Source organism: Chiroxiphia lanceolata, chromosome 2 (genome assembly GCF_009829145.1).
Source record: "Chiroxiphia lanceolata isolate bChiLan1 chromosome 2, bChiLan1.pri, whole genome shotgun sequence".
Lineage (NCBI taxonomy): Eukaryota > Metazoa > Chordata > Aves > Passeriformes > Pipridae > Chiroxiphia > Chiroxiphia lanceolata.
This window is the reverse complement of record NC_045638.1, coordinates 118,916,014-118,936,209: the sequence shown is the minus strand read 5'-3', so window position 1 is coordinate 118,936,209 and position 20,196 is coordinate 118,916,014. Positions and strand designations below refer to the sequence as shown.

General features: G+C 43.2%; 1 protein-coding gene across 1 annotated transcript; it reads right to left on the bottom strand.

Annotated features, from left to right (window-relative positions):
* Positions 1-6,397: 6,397 nt before the first annotated feature.
* On the bottom strand, positions 6,398-19,091 carry LOC116783453 (cell surface glycoprotein CD200 receptor 1-B-like). The gene is made up of 8 exons (XM_032681024.1): positions 19,007-19,091; positions 18,619-18,905; positions 13,427-13,505; positions 12,389-12,697; positions 11,209-11,457; positions 9,824-9,919; positions 8,158-8,204; positions 6,398-6,876 (listed from the first exon to the last, which is right to left on the bottom strand). Exons 3-8 carry the CDS (start codon positions 13,485-13,487, stop codon positions 6,769-6,771), a joined length of 870 nt encoding a protein of 289 aa, XP_032536915.1. The 5' UTR covers positions 13,488-13,505; positions 18,619-18,905; positions 19,007-19,091; the 3' UTR covers positions 6,398-6,768.
* Between the last annotated feature and the right edge of the window lie 1,105 nt (positions 19,092-20,196).

Genomic DNA, 20,196 nt, shown 5'->3' with positions numbered 1-20,196 from the left:
CGAGACAAAAATCAATCCAAAAAGCACTTACCTTTGTTTGCTCAGCAGTACTTATTGACAGCTGAGAGAATAGAATGAGTGGAAATGAAATTTTCAGAGCTCAGTACGCAGTGGTAAGATTAAAGCCAGAAGACCCAGAGATGTAACATCAGCATAAAATGCCTTAATAGTTTAGAATCCGATGTTTACAGCATCCTCTTTCCTATTATAGCTCTGCTAGTGACTAAGCCTTGCGTGGTGTGTTGACCTTGGCTGGCAGCCACCTGCCCAGCCAGACGCTCTCTCACTCCCTCTCCTCAGCAGCATAGGGGGAGAAAATATGATGGAAAAGCTCACGGGTCAAGATAACAGCGGGGTGATCCCTCACCAGTCAGTGGAATGGGCAAAGCAGACTTGACGTGGGAAAAGGATTTAATTTATTACCAATTAATGACAGAGTAGGATCGTGAGAAATAAAATCAAAATTAAAAACAACCTTGCCCCCACTCCCTCTTCTTCCCAGATTCACCTGTAACCCCTGCTCTCCCAGCAGTGAGGGGGATGGGGAACAGGGGTCAATTCATAACACTTCACCTCTGCTGCTCCTTCTTCCCTCTGCCCTCCTGCTCCAGCGAGTTCCTTTCCCTGGGATACAGTCCTTCACAAACTGCTCTGATGTGGGGCCTTCTCACAGGCTGCAGCCCTTCATGAACCATTCCAGCATGGGTCCTTTCCAAGGGGTGCTGTCCTGCTCACAGAAACCACCACTGCAGCCCTCCCACCACCAAAATTTGCCATGTAAGCCCAATACACTTTCTTATTCTTTTAAGCTTTGTTTCTTTCTAAAAGTTTCGGTAATAGGTAAAAGTTGTAAATATTTTTGAAGTCCAGGTATCTTCCTATCCTGATGTCTTCTCAAAAATAATGTGGAATTCCTGCTCAGCTGAGGCACTACTGAGACACACTCAGCTAAAGCAAGGACGAGGAGTGTCTATACAATTTTGTGACTTAAAACACACGGAAAGAAAGGCTCAGTTACAAGGAAATAACCTGACTCTGACTTGGAGGGTGCTGCACAACCCTAAATCTGCAGACACAGATTACTAATCCTATCCTGCAGCACATCCCATGGCACCCAGGAACAGAGCAGAGGAGTGTGTCCCTCTGTGTGCAGCACTGACAGAGCACTTTGCAAGCAGAAGTCAGTGTTCAAGCCAAGGGCCACTGAATTCTCAGAGGAGTTGCTACTTCAGCTGATAACTCCTGAGATTTTGAATCTTGTTTGCAAGGCATTACAGTCCCTTACAATATTCTCCTCCCACATCCAAAGCGCCAACACCAAGAGGCAACGGCCTGAAGTTGCACCAGGGGAGTTTTACATTAGATATTCAGAAAAAATTCCTTCACTGAGAGGGCATTCAAGCATTGGAACAGGCTGCCCAGGGAAGTGCTGGAATCACCATCCCTGAAGATGTTCACAAACCATGTAAATGGGGCACTTGGGGACATGGTGAACACGATAGTGCTGGGTTAGCAGTTGGACCTGATGGCCTTAGAAGTCTTTTTCAACCTTAACAATTCCATGGTTCTGTAAGACAGATTGTCACCCGACAACAAATAAAATGCTGCGTACTTTGCATTTGGATTTTGTAGGTGAGCTTAGATTTGTGAAGCACAGAAGAGGCTTATAGCAAAGAGTGATTAATTTTCCATTATGTGTTGGCAAAAAAAAAAAAAAAAAGTGAAGGAGACCCAGAGTAAATATGTTTCTAAGAAGAAGTTACACACACACAAAAAAAATCCAACCCCAAAACAATAAAATAAAGCAACTGAATGAAGAATAAAATTGCATTTGACGCCAAAAAGAGAAGGAAAGAGAACTGGGTAATAAAAGACTTGGAGAAGAAAAAAATCAATAAACTGAGAAAACCAGTGCATGAGAGGTCTGGGGAGACAACTTTTAAGGAAAAATAGAAAAGAAAAATGGATATTGCCTAAAGAAGCACCATTAAGAGTAAAAACACGAACTATTCCATGACAGAGAAGTGATAGAAAATGTAATATAAGTCCCACTGGGTTAAATCATGAGCTCTTCACTTCCTCCAGCACATGACAGGGACATACAGATTGTGGATACCAAGTCGGGTAGCTGAGGAAAGTTATCATCAACATCACAGATTTCACAAAGTCAGAAAGAGCAAGTCACGAAGATATCACAAGTGATACAGCTACTAGAGGAAAACCAAGAAAAAGCATTATCTTCTCATCAGAGAAGAAAAGCTATGACAAATTGATGTCAAGAGGGGTAGACCAAGAATTACAATTTCCAACTTAGGAAACCGAGGTTTTCACTGAACTGGAAAATACCCTCTGGATGTTTGCCCCATTTCCAAAGTCTGTAGTAAAATTGTTTACTTTCTTCATTTCACTCCTGCTGTTGAAATGTGAAATTTTAAACAAATATTGTTCATATTCTGAAGTTACATTCCAATTTATGAGGCTCTAAACATAACTATTTGTCACCTTTTTTTCCCATATTCAGTGAAGAGAAAGAGAATAAAGAACTGTTCAGTGGCATCACAACACCTGCTATTTCCAGAAGATAAATTGTTGCTAGATTAATCAGAAAGCAGACATCATCATTATTACAAAGACTGCCCTATGAACATTGTGAGTGAAAATCCACACAATAAACAGGAGCATTTTCATCTATAATCACATCTGGTGCTAAAAAGCTCAAGTGACATTCAGTCAACTGTGCATTTCACTAAATAGTCAATCTGAAACAGCAGTGTCATGCTCCCAGCCTTTTTTTTAATTTTTTTTTTGTGACAATGTGCAAATAACTCAGTCCAATTCCCATTGCCTTTTAGTAACTCTCACAATGATTATTCAACAAACAGTCAGCATTTTCCTAGACATTTTGACAAGGACACAGAAGAATGTGGAGAAGTTTGCAGACTAAAAAACTTGCCTTGCTTAGATTTGCTTTCAGTGCAAATAAAAACAGTATAGGGTCACCAAAATTGTTCTTGCAACTAAGGGAAAAAAAGCACAGTAAATATACTCATAAAAACATCCTCAAGTTACTTACTTTCCAGACCAAGTTCCTATCCAAGACCAATCAAAAAATTTGAATTGTTCGTTGGGTTACACCGAGATTCCTATCCCATACAAAAGCAGCATGACAGAAAATACTTCAGTGATAGACTCAACAGATGAGCTGCAAAATTACATCCAGGTGGGAAAAGGGCACTTCCCCAGCAACCAGCGTGGGAGAACCCATCTGGGGCAGGAGCTGGCTGCCTGTAGGCAGCTTTGAGGCAGTGCAGGGGGGGCTGCAGCACCCACCCTGCTGCCCTGCCCCACAGTTCTGCTCCTGGGAAGGAGAGAGAGAGTTGGCAGAAGCAGACGGAGCTGCAAACCCAGCTCGAGCCTCTCTGACAGAGAAGGAGTTAAAGCCCTGCTGAGCCACTGGGGCACTGCCAGGTCTTTCCCTCCCTTCTCTCATCCCCCTGAAGTGTGTGTGGCACAAATTTCAGCCCTGTGGCGTGCAGCCCATCAGACCAAGAAGCAGGACATCGCTGTTCTGGCGCTGGCAGGCAGAGAGGAAACCACCAAAGCCCACACCAAGAGCTCACCGTGTGACAAAAACCTGTCCTTCACCAGTCAGTGCCAACAGTGAAGGTACCCACTGACAGGCAGTGAGAATGGAAACAGTAATTAGTCACACTTTTAAGTATTAAGCTGCAATGACCCAACATCGTGCTTGCTCTCTTAATCTTGTTCTCTCTGTCAGCCCCCTTTGCCAGTCTTTCCTTTTTTCCTCTCTCTGCTTCTGTGCAAAATCATTCAACTCACAAATATCTGCCTTATCCCAAGCACCAAGGCCTTCCCTTCCAAGTAGGTACATGGGCCCCTGCTCAGCTAATCCTCTTTTCCTCCTTCCAAAGGCTGTCAGCAGGGCTGACAGGCCCACTAGAATTGTTATCACCTGTTGGCAGCTTGAATGTAATACATACTCCTGTGGTCAGCAGCTCCAGTGAATTGCAGGCAGCTGAAAAAGAAGCCAACTCTGTGTCTGAACCAGCTGCCATTTGTGCTGGTATTATAACAAATACAAAAGGTGAGCAGAAAATTAAGTGAGCTTGTTCAAAGACTACGCTCTGCCTAGAAGCCTTGTTCATGTCCCAGCCTTTCTTAAAACCACCCCCACTAGCCACATTGTTCTCTTTGGCCTAATAAGTTTTACTAATCATGCACAACAAGCTTGAAAAGGATGAGGGCAAATTTTATTGCAGAAGTTAAGATACAACAATTACGCAGCTGAAACCTTTAAATGAGTTCGACATGTGGGTTTGCCTGAGCTCTGGGTTGATAACTTGAGCTTTTTGTTGGCAGTAAACTGGTTATACTCAAAGTCTGACTGTGATATCATGAGCTAATTTTCTGAGAAGTTGCAGCAGGACTGGCTCTTGGGCCATCCCAGAAATAAGAAATCAGGCAAACTGTAGTCCACATGGCTGTTAGGAGCTGTGGAACCACCAGCAAAGCCCATTTCACCAAGCACCTGCAGCACCAATGGACCTCTCTCATTGCCAGAGGCACCTCGTTTCAGCAAACAGTCTGCTCAGAATTCCTAGCTTAATGGAAATGCTGACACGTTGCAGGTGACTGGACAAATTCCACCAAATACAAAATAAAAGGGAGTGAAAAAGTCATGAGCATGGAAAACATAATTTTCAGCCAGGGCCATTTGTGACAGGGATGCTTCTCCAGAGAGCTTTCCCCATACACACCATCATCTCCCTGTCCATTTTTTTCTGCCTCTTCAACGTTTCACTCGGAGCAAAGGAATTATGAAAAGTTCTCGCACTACACCCTAATAATCACAACACACATGCACCTTGATTGCCAAAATCAGACTGCTACACAGCCTGGTTCTGCCTAATTCTCTTCATTTTAACAGCCCTGTCATCCTTCGGTCTGGCTGCAATGGCCCAACTTCCGAATGAGACAGGCCCAAATTGCTGTAATTGTCTGCAAGAACAAGCCTTTGCTCACTTGCCACACAGAGCAACACCAGCTTAGGAACCCAGTTTTGGACCCAACTGGGCAATGCCCTAAGCAACAAGAGATCTTCGCCCTATTTCAGAAGCTTCCAGTCACAACAGAACCCTTGACAGCACCCTGGCTGTGAAAGATCCCAGCTGAAAGGGAAGACAAAAGAGGAGGCTGGATCATGCCCATGATGCGCTGTCAGCTGTGGGCCAGCAGAACTGGGAAACCACTTCCTTGGACTAAGGCACTGCTGTGGATTTCACTAGAGCTCCAAAATGCTTTTCCTAGCTAGAATCACTGAAAACACGTTTCCACTAATTCCAAGCCACCTGTCACTTATTTCTCCCAGAGGTTTTACGCCTGAAAAGGTGCTTCTCTTTCCCCATGGAAGGCACGAGGGAGCAGGACAGTGCTCTGAGAGTGGCCATCACTGACATTTAACACCACAAGGAAGGTTTCACTCGGTTACCAGGCACAGTAACCAGCCTGCCTTCTCCAAGCCCTTTTTCCTTAAGGCAGAGTCATTTCTTCACACTTTTCTGACCAGAGGGAAAGGCTGGAGTGATGCCAGTAGGTGCCCACCCATGGCTATTTAGAAGTGATGAAGTGAAGTGCAGTCAAAAGGCACTTGGGAGACCTTCAAGCCTTGAGGACACTGATGGAGCAGAGGTGACTTCCTGCAGCAATGAGCAAGGCAAAGGCAATGCAAAACACACATCTGAGCACAGTTTCTGCTGCATTAGTGTTTGGAAGGTTTGACAAATCTGACCTACAGAAAACTGAAATAAACAACTGGTCTGTGTGGGTTTTTTTCAGCCTGGGGACACGAGGATGAGAAGAAATAAATGGTTTGGTTAGGGCTGGGGGGTTTTTATTTTGTTTTAAACACGCACACCACCTGCATTTTACCCAACTTAACACCCTTGTTCTCAGTAAAACCGTGGTGTGATCTCAGCTTCTCGGAAACTGGTCAACAAAGGTTCACCAAAATAGCCACAGAAATCCTTCGGGTAAGTATTTGCACATTTCCTTGAAAAAGAATCTTCAAAAATTGTCCATTGTTATTTCTCATTTCCATATCCAGTAGAGTTCCAAATTGGTTTTTTCCCCATCAACTAGCAATGCAAACAGAAAGCTTAATTGAAAAAGAAATACGTTAAAAAATAAACAGAGATGACAAATATCAGATTGTCATCTGTCACATGCAACTACCTACCCAGAAAAAAACAAAAACAAACAAAACAAAACGAAAAGACAAACCAAAAACCCCCCAAAACCAAATCATAAACTCCCTTATTTCTGTGGTTCTTCTGGATGTGTTTCTTTGACCTTCTATGTTTCAGGGTCCCCCGTGTCTCTTTCTGATTTCCAACACAAAAGTGCAAAGAGAATCCAGTTGCTAAAATGGAAAACTAGTGCTATGTTTTCCCCAGCACACTGTTCCTCTGGCACAGATACACATCAGTTATTGTTTTGAGGAAAGGCAGCATGTACCTCAGAGCCCATTTTCAAACAAAATTCAGGTAGGTATTTTCCCAAGTCAGTCTTTAAAAGTTTCATCTGTTTCAACAGCTGTACTGACACACTGAGAAAGAGAAAAACAACGTGTGCTAAAATGGTTTTTCTCCCCCACCATCAGGAAAGACAAAGGCTTTCCTTTGTGGGTAAGGTCTGAGGTTTATTAGTTGAAGTTCAAGTAACTGGGTATTATTAGTAGCTGAGCTGGAATCAGACTACCTGTGTCTGGTATTGGTTCATATATATAGATCCTGGGTAGTAATTCTCGTAGATAATCTCTGGTAAGGCATGTGAGGGTGTGGACTTGGAGTTCCTAGTCTGCAATAGAAAGAAGAACACGTACCATTACGTTACACTGTAAGATTTTGTGGAATCATCATTCCTATGGAGTCCAAACAACAACAAAAAAAAAAAAAACAGCTGAAGAAACCTGGTAGGTAATGTTATTTTTGCAAAAGAACTGTGAAGTTACTTCTCTGAACTCTCTGAGCCAAAGGGTAGGGAACAAAGGGCGAAACCTGAACTGGCAGAGAGATGCAAGAACAGCCTTCACAAAGCCTAAACAGGACAGCCTTTGAAAATTTTCTTAATGTGGTCAAAAACAAATTTTGAAATGTTGGCATTTTCAACAAAATAGATGATAATGAGCAATGCCAGCTTCTCTGGCAAAAAAACCCCAAACAAACAACAAACCAACCAGACAAACAAACAGGCAGACCACAAAGCAATCCAATTTAGGCAACTAAAATTACTATAAGCCTTTGACTTTGATTTCTGCAACTCCCACTCCCGTCAGTCAAATTGTCCTGAAAGCCACAGAAGAGCTTATCAGGAAATTAATTCCAACTTCAGAGCGCTCTGACTCGTTTGCAACAAACAAGGCACACGACCATTAATTAAACCGTGAGCAGAAAACAAAATATGAAATAATTGCTCTTTCAATGTGCATTAAGTGAGGCAGAAGCCCTGAGGGAAGAGCAGCATATTCTGTTAAATATGTATCATGACACACTGGAATTAGAGAGAAAGGAAAATTTGCAGTGGCAAACTTATCACTGCTGTTTCCTAGCTCCTGGGTGTTTGAACTGCAACTTCAAAAAGTAAAAGTTTCATAACTTTTACTTCAAAAAGTAAAAGTTTCATGAAAACGAAGTGGACTCTTTTCCCTCATTGTAAAATGCATGTCTGGTTTCATCTGATCTTTAATCAAGCAGGTTTCTGCTGTCAAGAGTAAACACACATTCTTAAGCAAAACATCAGAGTTAAGGTTACTCTGTGAAGCAGAAATATGAAAACATTAAGTTTTGGGACAGTTGACATTCAGCACGGTAAATGTAATCTATAGGCAGGAAATGCACTACTCCTAGTGCTTAAACAATCACTCAGATCCCTTGATCATACATGAAGACAGGGCCATCCAAGCAACAGACATCCTCCTAGACGCAGAGTTCCTCATCCCCCCTCCAAATGCACACAGACACAAATGGGAGTTTTGTCAGAGTAGACACATTGTGATTAAATGACACATTTTAGTGAAGAATACACCAAAACCAGCAAAGCACACACACACACACACACACACACAAGAAGGCCACTTACTGCAGATGGTTCTGCTGGCACCTGCACCAATTGTCGTAACCGGAAAGCTGAAAGCAGAATGTCAGGAAATTAAAGTGGTTTGATGGTGCAAGGTACACAGGCTGCTCTATCAGGGGTTCTCCTCTAGCTGTCCTCAGCTGTTGAAAGACTTTCTTCAAAATATACTCATAGGTTGAGTTCCTATTTTTTATGTCCTGCTCTTGAATACACTGTTGTTTCATTTTTCCCTTCATAGAAACTTCTGGTCACTCTGGGTGTCCTGGCTTCTACTGGAATAGAGTTCATTTTCTTTTTAGTAGCTGGTACAGTGCCATATGAGAAATGTGTTGATAAGACACTGGTGTTTTAGTTGTTACTAAGTAGTGCTTACCCCGAGCCAAGGACTTTTCAGCTTCCCGTGCACTGCCAGGGTGGAGAGTCACAAGAAGCTGGGAGGGAGCATGGCCAGGACAGCTGACCTGAACTGGCCAAAGGGATATTCCACACCACAGAAAGCCATGCTCAGTACATAAACCAGGGAGAGCTGCCCAGGAGCCACCAATCACTGCTCAGGGGTGGACTGGGCATCCATCAATGGATGGTGAGGCTACATCATACACTACTTGTTTCTCTCAGGTTTTCTTTCCTTCTCTCTCTCATTTTCACCACAGCTTTTATTAATATTGCTACAATTATCATTAGTATCATTATTAGTATTAGTAGTACTGTTATATTACATTTTGTTTATTTTATTTATTTATTTATTTTATTGAACCCTTCTTATCTCAATCCATGGGGTTTACTTTTTCTCCTCTGGCTCTCCTCTCCACTGTGGCAGGGTGGGGAGGAGCGAGTGAGGGGCTGCAGGGTACTTAGTTGTAGTTAAACCACAGCACCGGGGCACATGACAGGTTTGACTCTGTTAAGTGCACTTTTCCTCAGCTCTGCAGAGATACACTGGGCCAAGGAACCCATCTGAGCATGTTTTTTCTTCCCCTCACCTGCTCCAAAGACACACACATCACCCTGTGGCAGGGACAGGCTCCCATCAAAGTGCTGCCACTGTTGATGACAACTGCCCCTCTGTTTTCTTCTCCTGTCTTCATTTTCCTCACCTTCCCTTCTTTTCTCTCTTAGTGCACACCTCCACTCACTGTCCTCTCTTGCCAGCCCTCTTTCACCATATTTGTCCAGACCTGGTTCATGAAATAAATCTGCTATGTTAACATGCCCTGTGCAGGGGGAATCATCTGAAAGATACTGAAGTAGCTACATTTGGCCTATTCTTACACTTGCTGGTGTAAACAGAGCTTCTTCGTGTCTGGTTGGTGAACTGCCGTTCTTATGTGTAGAATTTTATGCCAGTATATGCAGATCAAGACAGTTCTAAAAACTCAAAACTCACCCTACTCTCAGAAAGAACCCTTTTCATCCTGGATGACTCTCTGACATATACTTAACACATCAATATCATAATACCTGCGGCTCTTACAAAACTCCTAACTTGTTTTAAAGTTCCAGCCCTTATTTTATTAGAACTTTTCCAGAAGGACAATGCATCATACATGGACATTTTCCTCAAGCCTTGCCTCTCACCCTACTCTCATGTGACAAAGCACAAGTCCTTGTGCCTGCATGAAGTCAGCAATGGAATTGTAACACACTTCAGGTTCATCAAAGGACTTACCTCTGCACCAGAAAATCAAGAATAAAGTCACACCAGTGACAGCAGCAACACTTGCAGATCCCCCTATCAGGAGATAGGGAAGGCTGGGGGGAGCATCTAGGAGATGAGAGATTGAGAGCAAGTTACAGAGCTAGGCATCAGCATCCACTGACTACATACTGTTACTAACCCCAGGAAAAACTAATCCTCTGCCTCCACAGCTCAAAGGAGCAGAGAGAAACAGATGAGCTCTCTGGATGCCAACCAGCAATAGGAAGCTGCCCCACACACCCAGTCATTCGTGTGTACAAACATGTTTTCATTTTCAACTCATCTACCTTTCAACTCATCTCCTTTTCTTCAACTATTATTAGCCCCGCAGCAACAGAACTGACCAGCTGTCCCTGGCAAATGCTGTTATTAATGACTTGTCTATGCTGACTTCTGTCCTTCATGCCTCTATTGAGATATTTTAGTGATATGAGCACTTATTTAGCTGTTCTTACAAATCCTCATGCAATAGAGACTTCTAATAGCTCCAGAACAGCCAGCTGAGAAGCTGAATTTTACCCTTTACTACCTCTGGCTCTCGGAAAGAACATTTGAAAGTCACAGACAGACATTCTCCAAGGAAATTTTCTCCAAACTGTCACACCGGACAAAATTCAGCTTCAGTTTGTGAAGAACTGCAGCCCACGGGAAGGACTCACGTTGGAGAAGTTCATGGACTGCCTCCTGTGGGTGGGAACCCACACTGGAGCAGGGGAAAAGAACGAGGAGGAAGGAGCAGCAGAGAGGAAGTGTTAAGAACTGATCACAGCCTGCATTCCCCTACACAACTCAGGGGGAGGAGACAGAGAAGTTGGAAGTGAAGCTGAGCCTGGGAAGAAGGGGAGGATTGTGAGGAAGATTTTTTTATATTTGTTCTTGTTTCTCGCTATCCTACTCTGATCTGATTATCCATGAATTAAATTAATTTCCCTCAAGTCTGTTTTGCCTGCGACACTAATTGGTGAGTGATCTCTTCCTGTCCTTATCTCAACCCATGAGCTTTCCACTGTATTTTTTTTCCCTGTCTTGTTGAGAAGTGGGAGTAATCAAGCAGCTTGGTGGACACCTGGCAGACAGCCAGCCAAGGTTTACCCTCTAGAAACAGAGTGAGGAATTCTTGTAAAACGGAACAGAGATAGAAAGAAGCACGCACCGAAAACTTCTCCACACGGTGCCACAAAACACTGGGTTTCAACTAACTCAGAGTTATTAATTTCTCTCCCAACGTGCACCAGGACTCCAGCTTATAACTAAGCAAACCACAGAGCCTCGGCTTTCCTTCTGTGGAAACAGCTGCCCAGAGCATCACAGAGAAGCCCAAGGGCAGGATGAAGGGCATTTATGGCGGTACTTACTCGTCAGGTCTATGGACAGGGTCTGGTTTGAGGCTGGGTGGGTCACCAGGCAGGTGGCAGTGGGCAGCGTGCCGTTGGCCCAGCCTGTGTAGCTCACCCTGGTCACCGTCCCGTTGGCGTGCTGGATTTCTTCCTCGGTGCTGGCGCTGCTTGCCGGCATCCAGGAGATGTCAGCAGCCGGCTTTCCCGCAGACGCCCGGCAGACGGCCCCCCTGCTCTTGTCGTAGGTCAGAGTCGCTCTAGGAGGGACTACAGAAGGAATAAATAATTAAAAAAAAAAAAAAAAGACACAGCCATTATTTCTAGTTCGGTATAAAATCGCCAACCGAAGCTGAAAAGCGAGAGGTATTTTTTTGTTTGCGTGACCAATTTGCGAGATTTTTAAATAATTTGAAATATTAGCACCAGCTATCTTCAGAGGAAAAAAAAGTTCGAGGTGAATACATCAAAAACTAGCTACCTGGATGTAAAATACTGCTTCCTCCCGTTTTCCAGAAGGTGACTACAGACTAACAGGAGATGAGATGACACAGAGGAGTGAACTAAATCAAGATTTGTAAGCACAGAGGTGCACATTCTGAAGAAAATGCAGCTTGCTGAAGCTCCGGGTGAAACATTTAGGAGATTGGATATGAAGAATCAAAAATTTGGTAGCAGGGAAATAAAAGAGGAACCAGGCAAAAACGTTCTGCTTGAAGTCCAACAACTCGTATTCTGCATTTGACAGAACAGGGAAAGGCTCACATACCACCTAAGCCTTTATCTGAAAGGTAAGACTCTGCAGGGAAGAACAAAATAAAAGCAAACACAAAACCAAAGCAAAATAATAAAAAACCTCCAACCAAGCAAAAAATACCCCCAAAAAATCAAGTGACTAAAATTAGTAGTAGCAATTACAGAGTTCCAAAATTCATTTCTCATAATTTTTAGTTATATTCAGAAGGCTTAACTAAAATGTGCAGAACGTAAAATCTTCGCCAATGTTGGTTTTTTTTTTTTAATTTATGGAAATTAGGGATAGTTTACCTCACCATCTGAAAAAGATGTTTCAATGTATTCATTGCATTTCCTAATATTCTTTTGTTCCTGCCTATGTTGAAAATAGGCTGACTTTTTTCATAACTTTTTTCTAATAATTTAAATTTTTTTAATAATTTTCATTTTAACGATGCGATCTTACCCATCACAGCCAGAGAAGAGGAAAAATAAAAATTCCCTTCGCTGTTGACAATTTCACAGCTGTAATTTCCCTCATCCCCAAGGTTCACGGGGTAGATACGAAGGGCGGGGTCGCTGTGGGGTGAATATTTCCACATGATCCTCTCAGTGCAGTTTGTCTTCCCTGTCTCGTTGTGGTCACTTCTGTAGGCCAACACGCAGCAACTGCTGCATTTCTTCTTCCATGTCACCATCAGCAAAGACACGTTGAAGATGTAAGGGCAGCTCAGCACAGCCTCATGACCAGCCTCCACACTCACCGTGTTGTAAGCTACACAAGAAGAAAAAAAGACATAAAAAAAGATGCTGCACCACCATCAAAGCACAGGAAACTAACTGTTGGCTTCATCACACCATTAAAAATTTCTACTCCCTCACTGTACTGGCAGCCTTGGGGACAAATTGCTGTGTGTGGGCACGTGTTAGTATTCACTTTCCAGGTCCAGCTTCCTGAAGTCTGGAAATGCAGTGGAGATGGTACCTTTCTGCAGGTATGTGATGAATGCAAAGGAGCTGCGAGTCCTCCATCTTATTTTAGGCAACAAGTTTCTATCACTTTAACATAGGCTTTGAGAGACTGATGGGGGGGGGCAAAATTCCCTCTCGGGGGAGAGGAAACTACTTTTTTAAAAATTTCATTGTGCTACTGAGTTAGGTGCCTTTCTTAAAGTGCAACTAAAACCAGGGACAGCTGTGGGATGTACACCTGTGGCACAGTCAAAACCCAAGATCACTTGGTGCAGGAGGTTAGTAAGGGGTGCATGCAGATCCCTTTTCTACCAGCTGAACAGGAGATGTGTCTTCAGATGATTTGTGTTGGATTCCTATCAGATATATCACCCTGTGCCACTCTGCAGGGCACACGATTGTTTTGCCAGCTGAGGTGACATCACTCTTTGCATTCACATCAAACAATAAGCAAAATTTTCTCTGGAGAACTATGAGGTTTGGGTGTACTTGCAAGTTAGAAATAGGGAGTGCTTGGGTCTCTCTCACTTACCTTCAATCAGATTGACTGGCAAGAAAAGGAGCACAGCCAGGACTGCCCATTTCTGAGACATCTTCAGCAGGAGTCAGCACTGCAGAAAGTGAAGGCAAAGAGAATGACATGCAGCCACAAATTGTTGTGCAAATCTCTTCAAAGAGTACATGTAGTAAAACCTCTGTTTCCTTTGAAAACACAGGTTGTGAATAAGATGCCATGCCAAATATCATTCTTGTACTGAGGAAAGCAAGGCAAAAAGAGGATTGAAAATTAAAAACAACAACAAAACACAAGCTACCCACTACTGTTTACAAACAAATTTTTTAAAAATCCAGGATCTCTTGTACCACTCAGGATCTAGACTTCATCAACTGTTGGGCAAAGAAATTATTCCTAACCCTTGCAGGCTTTTAATTTCTTGAAAGTTAACTCTCCTTCTGTCATAGAACAAAAAGAGCAACCTTCCTATTGCAAGAGACAAAAAACATGTGAGTTTGTTTCCTGCCTTCATAGACACGGTGAACTAAAGAGGCATCCAGTAACTCATGCTGTTCTACAACTGTATATACCTTTTCAACAAACCATACCTTACAAATTTCTAGCTCCTTTTTGGCAAAATGGCACTGGTTCTTTGGTAAGACTAAGGCAGTGTTGTAATCCCAACACTTTGTTTTCTGGTTCACACAAGAAAGCAGAACTCCATGTTACCCAAAAGCTTTCCAAACAAAATATATGCGGTTCTCAGTGTAGAGTTTTGATGTAAACTCATTCTGCTGTTTCTTGAGGGTGAATTTGGTTAAGAACATCACTGATATTTTCCTGTGGTCAGATATCATACATATAAATGACCCCAGTTTGGCACAGTAAAGTTGCACTGCTCTGTGCTGAACAACACACTTATGTATTCCCATAAATACATATGGGATAAAGCCCAGGCCTGGGAGTGTGTGCCTGTTCCCACAACACTACAGTAGCCACAGCCTGACTTCAGTTTTCTGATGTTACTGTCCGAAATCAGTGGCTGCACTTTTGTCCCGGGGCTCCCTGCAGCCTGCCCGTGAGGCTGTCTCTTTTTCCATCACTCCTCTCCACATTCCCTCTAATTGTCTTCTTGGTAGACCCTTTGTCATTCTCCCCTTCATGCTGCCATTTCTATCTCTTTAATATTTTACTTTCTGAATCAGTCACCCACAGCTAGAGATGATTGGAAAATCGTGTTTCCATCCCCAGGGAAATACTGATACTCTGTTTTCCTCCCCAAGCCAAAACCCAATATGCACCAGACAGGCAAATATCTTTGTGCAATCACAAGAGGACTTTACTTCTGAGTTATTTAGCTCACACAGTCTTTACACCCGTATTCAAACACAGGGATGCTTCTCAGCGTGTGCTGAGAGGAGAAGGAAAGGCAGCCAAGGTTCACTGTGCACACAGAGACCTAAATCCTCATCTGGTGTCAACTGCTCTAAAAGTAACTAACCAGCTCCAATTGTGGGGCACTAACAATTTCATTTTAAATGTGAAATATATCAGGTGAGGATGCCTGGGGTACACAAGAAAAACCACAACACTGCCCCGCTTGTGGCACAGGAAGAACAAAGGCTGCCACAGTCATGAGCTAAATGCAAGGGAAGGATGTATGTACATTTAGACACAGAATGGTTTGGGTTGGAAGGGACCTTAAAGATCATTTATTTCCATCCCCCTGCCGTGGGCAGAGACACCTTCCACCGGACCAGGTTCCTCAGAGCTCCAACCAACCTGGCCTTGAACACTTCCAGGGATGGGGCATCCACAACTTCTCTGGGCAACCTGTGCCAGCAGCTCATCACCCTCAACAGAATTGTTTTCCTCAAAGAATTGTTTTGTTCGCAATTCTAACAACAGAGTAATACAACTGGATGAAAAGCTTACATTACAGTCTGGAAAAAACACCAATACATCCCCATTGATCCGTATTCTGCTACTAATGTACAACAGACAATGTAACTCTTATATGCAAAAAATCTCAAATTTAATTTCATTCACATAAAATCTTTTCCACTAAGGAAATATTTCGTTTTGCTTCATTTCATTCAATGCTGTCAGAAGTTTTGGGATTTTTTTTTTTGCATTTTGGACACAATATGCCTGCAAAAGTTGTTTTCAATCAAAGAAGTTTGAAACTTTGAAAGTTGAACTTTTTTAACCAAAAAAATAAAAAAGATATATTTTGCCCAGAATTATGTACTGCGTTTGACCCAATTTGCAAATAATTTCTCAGTCTCTTTCAAAAGAAAAGTTAAAAAAACCCCAAACCCTCCACAATGTTTATCAGCAAATTCAGTATTCACCAATTTTGATGGATCTATAAATATTCACAACAGTATACATTGTCATATTGGAACTTGTCCCAGAGAACTATCTTTTTCTTAAATGCATACAAGTCTCATATATATGAGGTTTATTTGCTCAAAAGAACAGGCTTTAATGATTAAAAATGGGACCTTACAGAAAGAACAGAGTGTATTACTCTGTTTAAATATTCATGTGTGAAACACAGAATTTAGTCTGCAGTTTTTAAGGTTCACAATCCTCGAACACTTGTGCCTGAGAGCGAGAAGGAAGTCTCAGAGTAAAACCCAGAAAAGAAAAACCAAGCACAGCTGAATCAAATTCATTTAAAAGCAGCAAATGAATATTTGTAGCTTGTGTTTTTCGCTTTGATGGAATTAAAATGCCTCAACAACTGCATTTAAAACAAATTAGAATTTTTACTCAGCCTCGATGGGTGGTGGTTGGCACGAGACCATGCAACGTGTGCATCACTCTTCCATTAGCCTCAGCCTTCCAGCTGGAGAACGGCACCGCTCACGCTCGGATTCAACCCAAGGAGCACTGATGCTGGAGGAAAGTTACCCAGTTCTCAGCCTGGAGGGGAGCCCTCCAGCCTCGGGAGCACAGGAATTCAACAGCAGTGCCAGTGTGCTCCGGGCATCCTACCCTCAGTGTTCTGGGAATGAGTAGGGAGATGCCGGCATACACAGCCGGTCCAGTGTGGATGCTGGTCCAACGTGGGTACTGGTCCAATGCAGATGCTGGTCCAACGTGGATGCTGGTCCCAGTGACTGCTTACAAGGCAGCTCCTGTACAGCAGGGAATTGCAGAGATGTACGTGGAGTTCCTCTCCCTCTCTGTCCTCACTCAGGACCCGGATATAACTGCAAAGAAGTGAGAACTATCCCGGTTTAGGACCATCCATCCCAGGTAGTCTCTGTTTTCAGCTGTCCCAGTTCATTGATTTCTTCTCACTGTTGCTCCTGAGATCTTGGCATGCAGCTGATTTGTCTCACAGACAGACACAGCCCCCACGCCCTCCAAAAGAGCCGAGTTGTGCACTCCCCTGAAGAGGATGTGGCACGGTTAAATTGAGGGAAACGAACTTCTGACACGAAGAACAAATCACAACCTCAGCTGCCTGCTCTTACACACCAAACACGAGCTACAAGCCTTGAGCTATGCAAGGCAACAACTTAAAACAAAGCACAAACAAAAGCTAAGTCCAACACATTTAAAATATATGTTAACACAGTATGAGAGAGGAGAAGGTCAGGGATCAATCAGTGCAGTGGTCATCACCACAACTTTCTACAGCATGTATGTCACATATGTCACATAGCCATTCCCATTATTAACTCAGCAAAATATGGTTCTGTTTTGCAGTGGAAGCACATTTTAAAGGGTAGAAAAGACCCAGCCTCAGAAGTCTGTTCTCTGTAAGACCTGTGTCTTTGGGTAAGGAAGGGCTGGAAGGGGTGGCAAGAAGAGGAAGCAGATGCACACATCTGTGTCAGCTTCAATTATGAACAAGTTCCACAAAACAACTGTAAAATTACAGTGTTTTGCTATTGTATACCTGAAGAAAATAGGTTTGAAATTTCCTCCACGGCAAGGAGAGGCTTGTGGTGTCTGTCCACTGAATTAATCAAGATATCAATATTTAGAATAATACCAATATTAACATTACAAAGTATGGGGTTTTTCTCCCCAGGGGAAAAAGTATTTGCCATACAGAAGATGAATATTTTGTCTGCTTTTTTTTCCCCTTATCTTTAGTAGCTGTAATTCAAGAAAACAGGTGGGCATCTCCTCTCTCTCTGAGATATTTACCTTTTTAACACAAGTAAATAGTCCCACAAAGTTATTCCATAGGCCAAGGTGTACACCTCACTCCCTCAGAAAGCACCTAGTGTTGGGAATGGGGAATAGGAGCAAAAGATGAACAAGAACACCACCCCCCTGGTAGCCTGTTCTCCTCCTTTCAGAAAGACAAAAGACATTTGCTTTACATTTTCATTATATGGGGGGGGGAAAGTAATTCTTGTACCTAGCAGCTTGACTTTCCCTGTATGAACCATCTGTGGCACTCACCAATGTCAGCAAAGAGATGGGGGAAAGCCTGAGGACACGGAATCTTTAAAACCTGACACTTCCAGGTTAAAATATCCAGAGATAATTTTATTGCTGAGATAATTATATTGCAGAGATAGATTTCAGAGATTTTTCTTTTCAGAGATTATAGATTTCAGAGGTGAAGGAAAAATACCCCTTTTTTGGAGTAGCTGATTTTCCCCCAGTTGCACAGTCACTGGGCCAGCATGGCCATGCTCAGCAGCTTCTGCTCCTGGCCTAGAGAATCCCCTTACCACTCGTGAGACATTAACCTCAGGGGCTTCTCACCCTGCCCCAATACTCCAGCAACCAAATCTATCTACCACATAGATGTTTGTGGCCTTAACTACTTTAATCCCTACCCCTTGTAGGCCTTCTGCTCCAGAGTCATCACATAGAAGATGATTTTTCCAAATATTTTTTAAGGAAGGGAAAAGCTTGTCTGCCATGTTTACAGTGCAGCTAGATCAACACTTCCAAATATGAAATACATTCTGTTACCATATGGCAAAGGACAGGCTCAATCAATAGTTTTCTTTCAGGGCTTCCCATTTCTGTAATTTTTTTTGGGGGGGGGGGGAGATTGGTAAGTGGAACAAACTGGTTGTGTAACAAAGCATACCTGAATAGAAACTCATATCTATACTGGAAAAAGCTACACATCCCACCTCTCAAATGCCAACTGAAGTCATGACACCAGAGTCAGGATGCATTTAGCACTGCCTACACTTTTTTGGTTGCAAGTGTAATAAACATAAGGGGACGCTGTGCTTTACCTGTTTCCTTCCTCCCATAAAGGCTTCTTTGCTGTCACAAGTCCCTTTCTCACGAAGCCAGTTAACACTCTGCATCAGTCAGTGGTTTAGAAATATTCCCCACAGTGGTTTCCAGTGAAACTTCTCACCTCCTTTCTCTCCTGGTTACCAGCACTACTGGTAGATTTTACTCTCGACGCAAGGGAGGATGATGCAGGGGAGTGGAGTTGCCAGGGGAAGTCCTATGACACGTCCTCGTTCAGGTTTGTGCTGCCCAAACTGCCCCCACTTTGTTATAGACCAGTGCTCTGCAGGTGGAAAACACAACTCGAAGTCAGGTCATCTCCTACAGAAGTTAATACTGTCGTGGGACCGTGGGCTTGCTGACAAAAGATCTTCATTTTCTCACCTCCCCAGCGTGGCTTAAAATAGAGCACAGCGGGGAAGCTCCTGAAGGTGGGATGGTAGAGCTTCTCCAGGCTGGGAGAACAGGCACACCAGGACTTTGGGCTCCTCATTCAGTGTCCAAAGATGCCGTGCGAAAAGCTGAGGCACGGCACTACAAAACAAATGAGAGAAAGGGAAATAAAATTAAAAACAAAAAAGTCAACTAGCACACAGTGTGCAGAACTGTCAGGAGGGGACACAGGAAGCCTGTCACTCCCCACCACGAGGACCTGGCTGCATATATTCATGACACAGGCCACAGCTTTCTTCCCACCCCCTGGCCACAGGCCTGTACAGGCTATGTCCATATGGCTGTGTCCACACACAGCTGAGGACCCACCTAAAATACACTTGAAACGTCTTAATTTGCCTTAAGTGTCTGTGCTGTGGCCACGTCTGTGTGTGCACGTTGCTACCTGTATACATATTTTAAAAAAATCAACATTATGCACACACTTTAAGAGCTGCTGCTTTTCAGTGACAGGGTATGCAGGGGTGCTCAGCTGATGAGGTTGCATCACCGATTACACACCGTTTTCCACATGATTTATTGTCAGAGCTAGTTTATGACTTCTGTAACGACACAGAGACCCTGGCTAAAGGATTTTAAAAATGCATTCACCAGAAGCACCTTGGAACTATATAGGCTTCCAACAAGGCCCTTTGCACAGAGTGATTTTCCCGAGTAAGGCAAAAGGGTAAATTTTTCCTCACGTAGAAGAAGACAAGCCATGGACAACTGAGCACCTGCAACTGAACAATGAAGAAAACAATCTCATTCAAAGCCCAGCACCTCTACCCAACCAGAAAACAATCTCATTCAAAGCCCAGCACCTCCACTCAACCAGGGTTATGTACACATGCTACAGAACTTCTCTAACCTACCTTTGATGTGGTTAACAAGGGCAAAGGGAACAGTGATCTCATTCTGCCCATAGGGGATCCTGGCTGAATGCACACCCGGACAGTCAGCTTGAAAATCCATTTTCACTGAAAAAGATATTTTCATCTGGAATATTTGGGCTAGCAGTTTGTAGTTCTTATGGGTTCTAGAAGTATGCATTTCATGATCTTCTCAAATGCCTTTTTCCTGTTCACACAGTGCAGTTCTGAGAGGACTACCAAAAGAACTTTTGTTCTTTCCTGTGAAAC

What these genes read in the sequence shown, in the direction of transcription:
- LOC116783453 (XM_032681024.1), bottom strand. Translation starts at nt 13,487, where the DNA reads ATGTCTCAGAAATGGGCAGTCCTGGCTGTGCTCCTTTTCTTGCCAGTC. An exon ending in CCTGTCCATAGACCTGACGA is followed by an intron (nt 9,920 to 11,208) that starts GTAAGTACCGCC and finishes CTCATCTCCTAG; the next exon opens with ATGCTCCCCCCAGCCTTCCC. An exon ending in TGCCAGCAGAACCATCTGCA is followed by an intron (nt 6,877 to 8,157) that starts GTAAGTGGCCTT and finishes TTTCTATTGCAG; the next exon opens with ACTAGGAACTCCAAGTCCAC.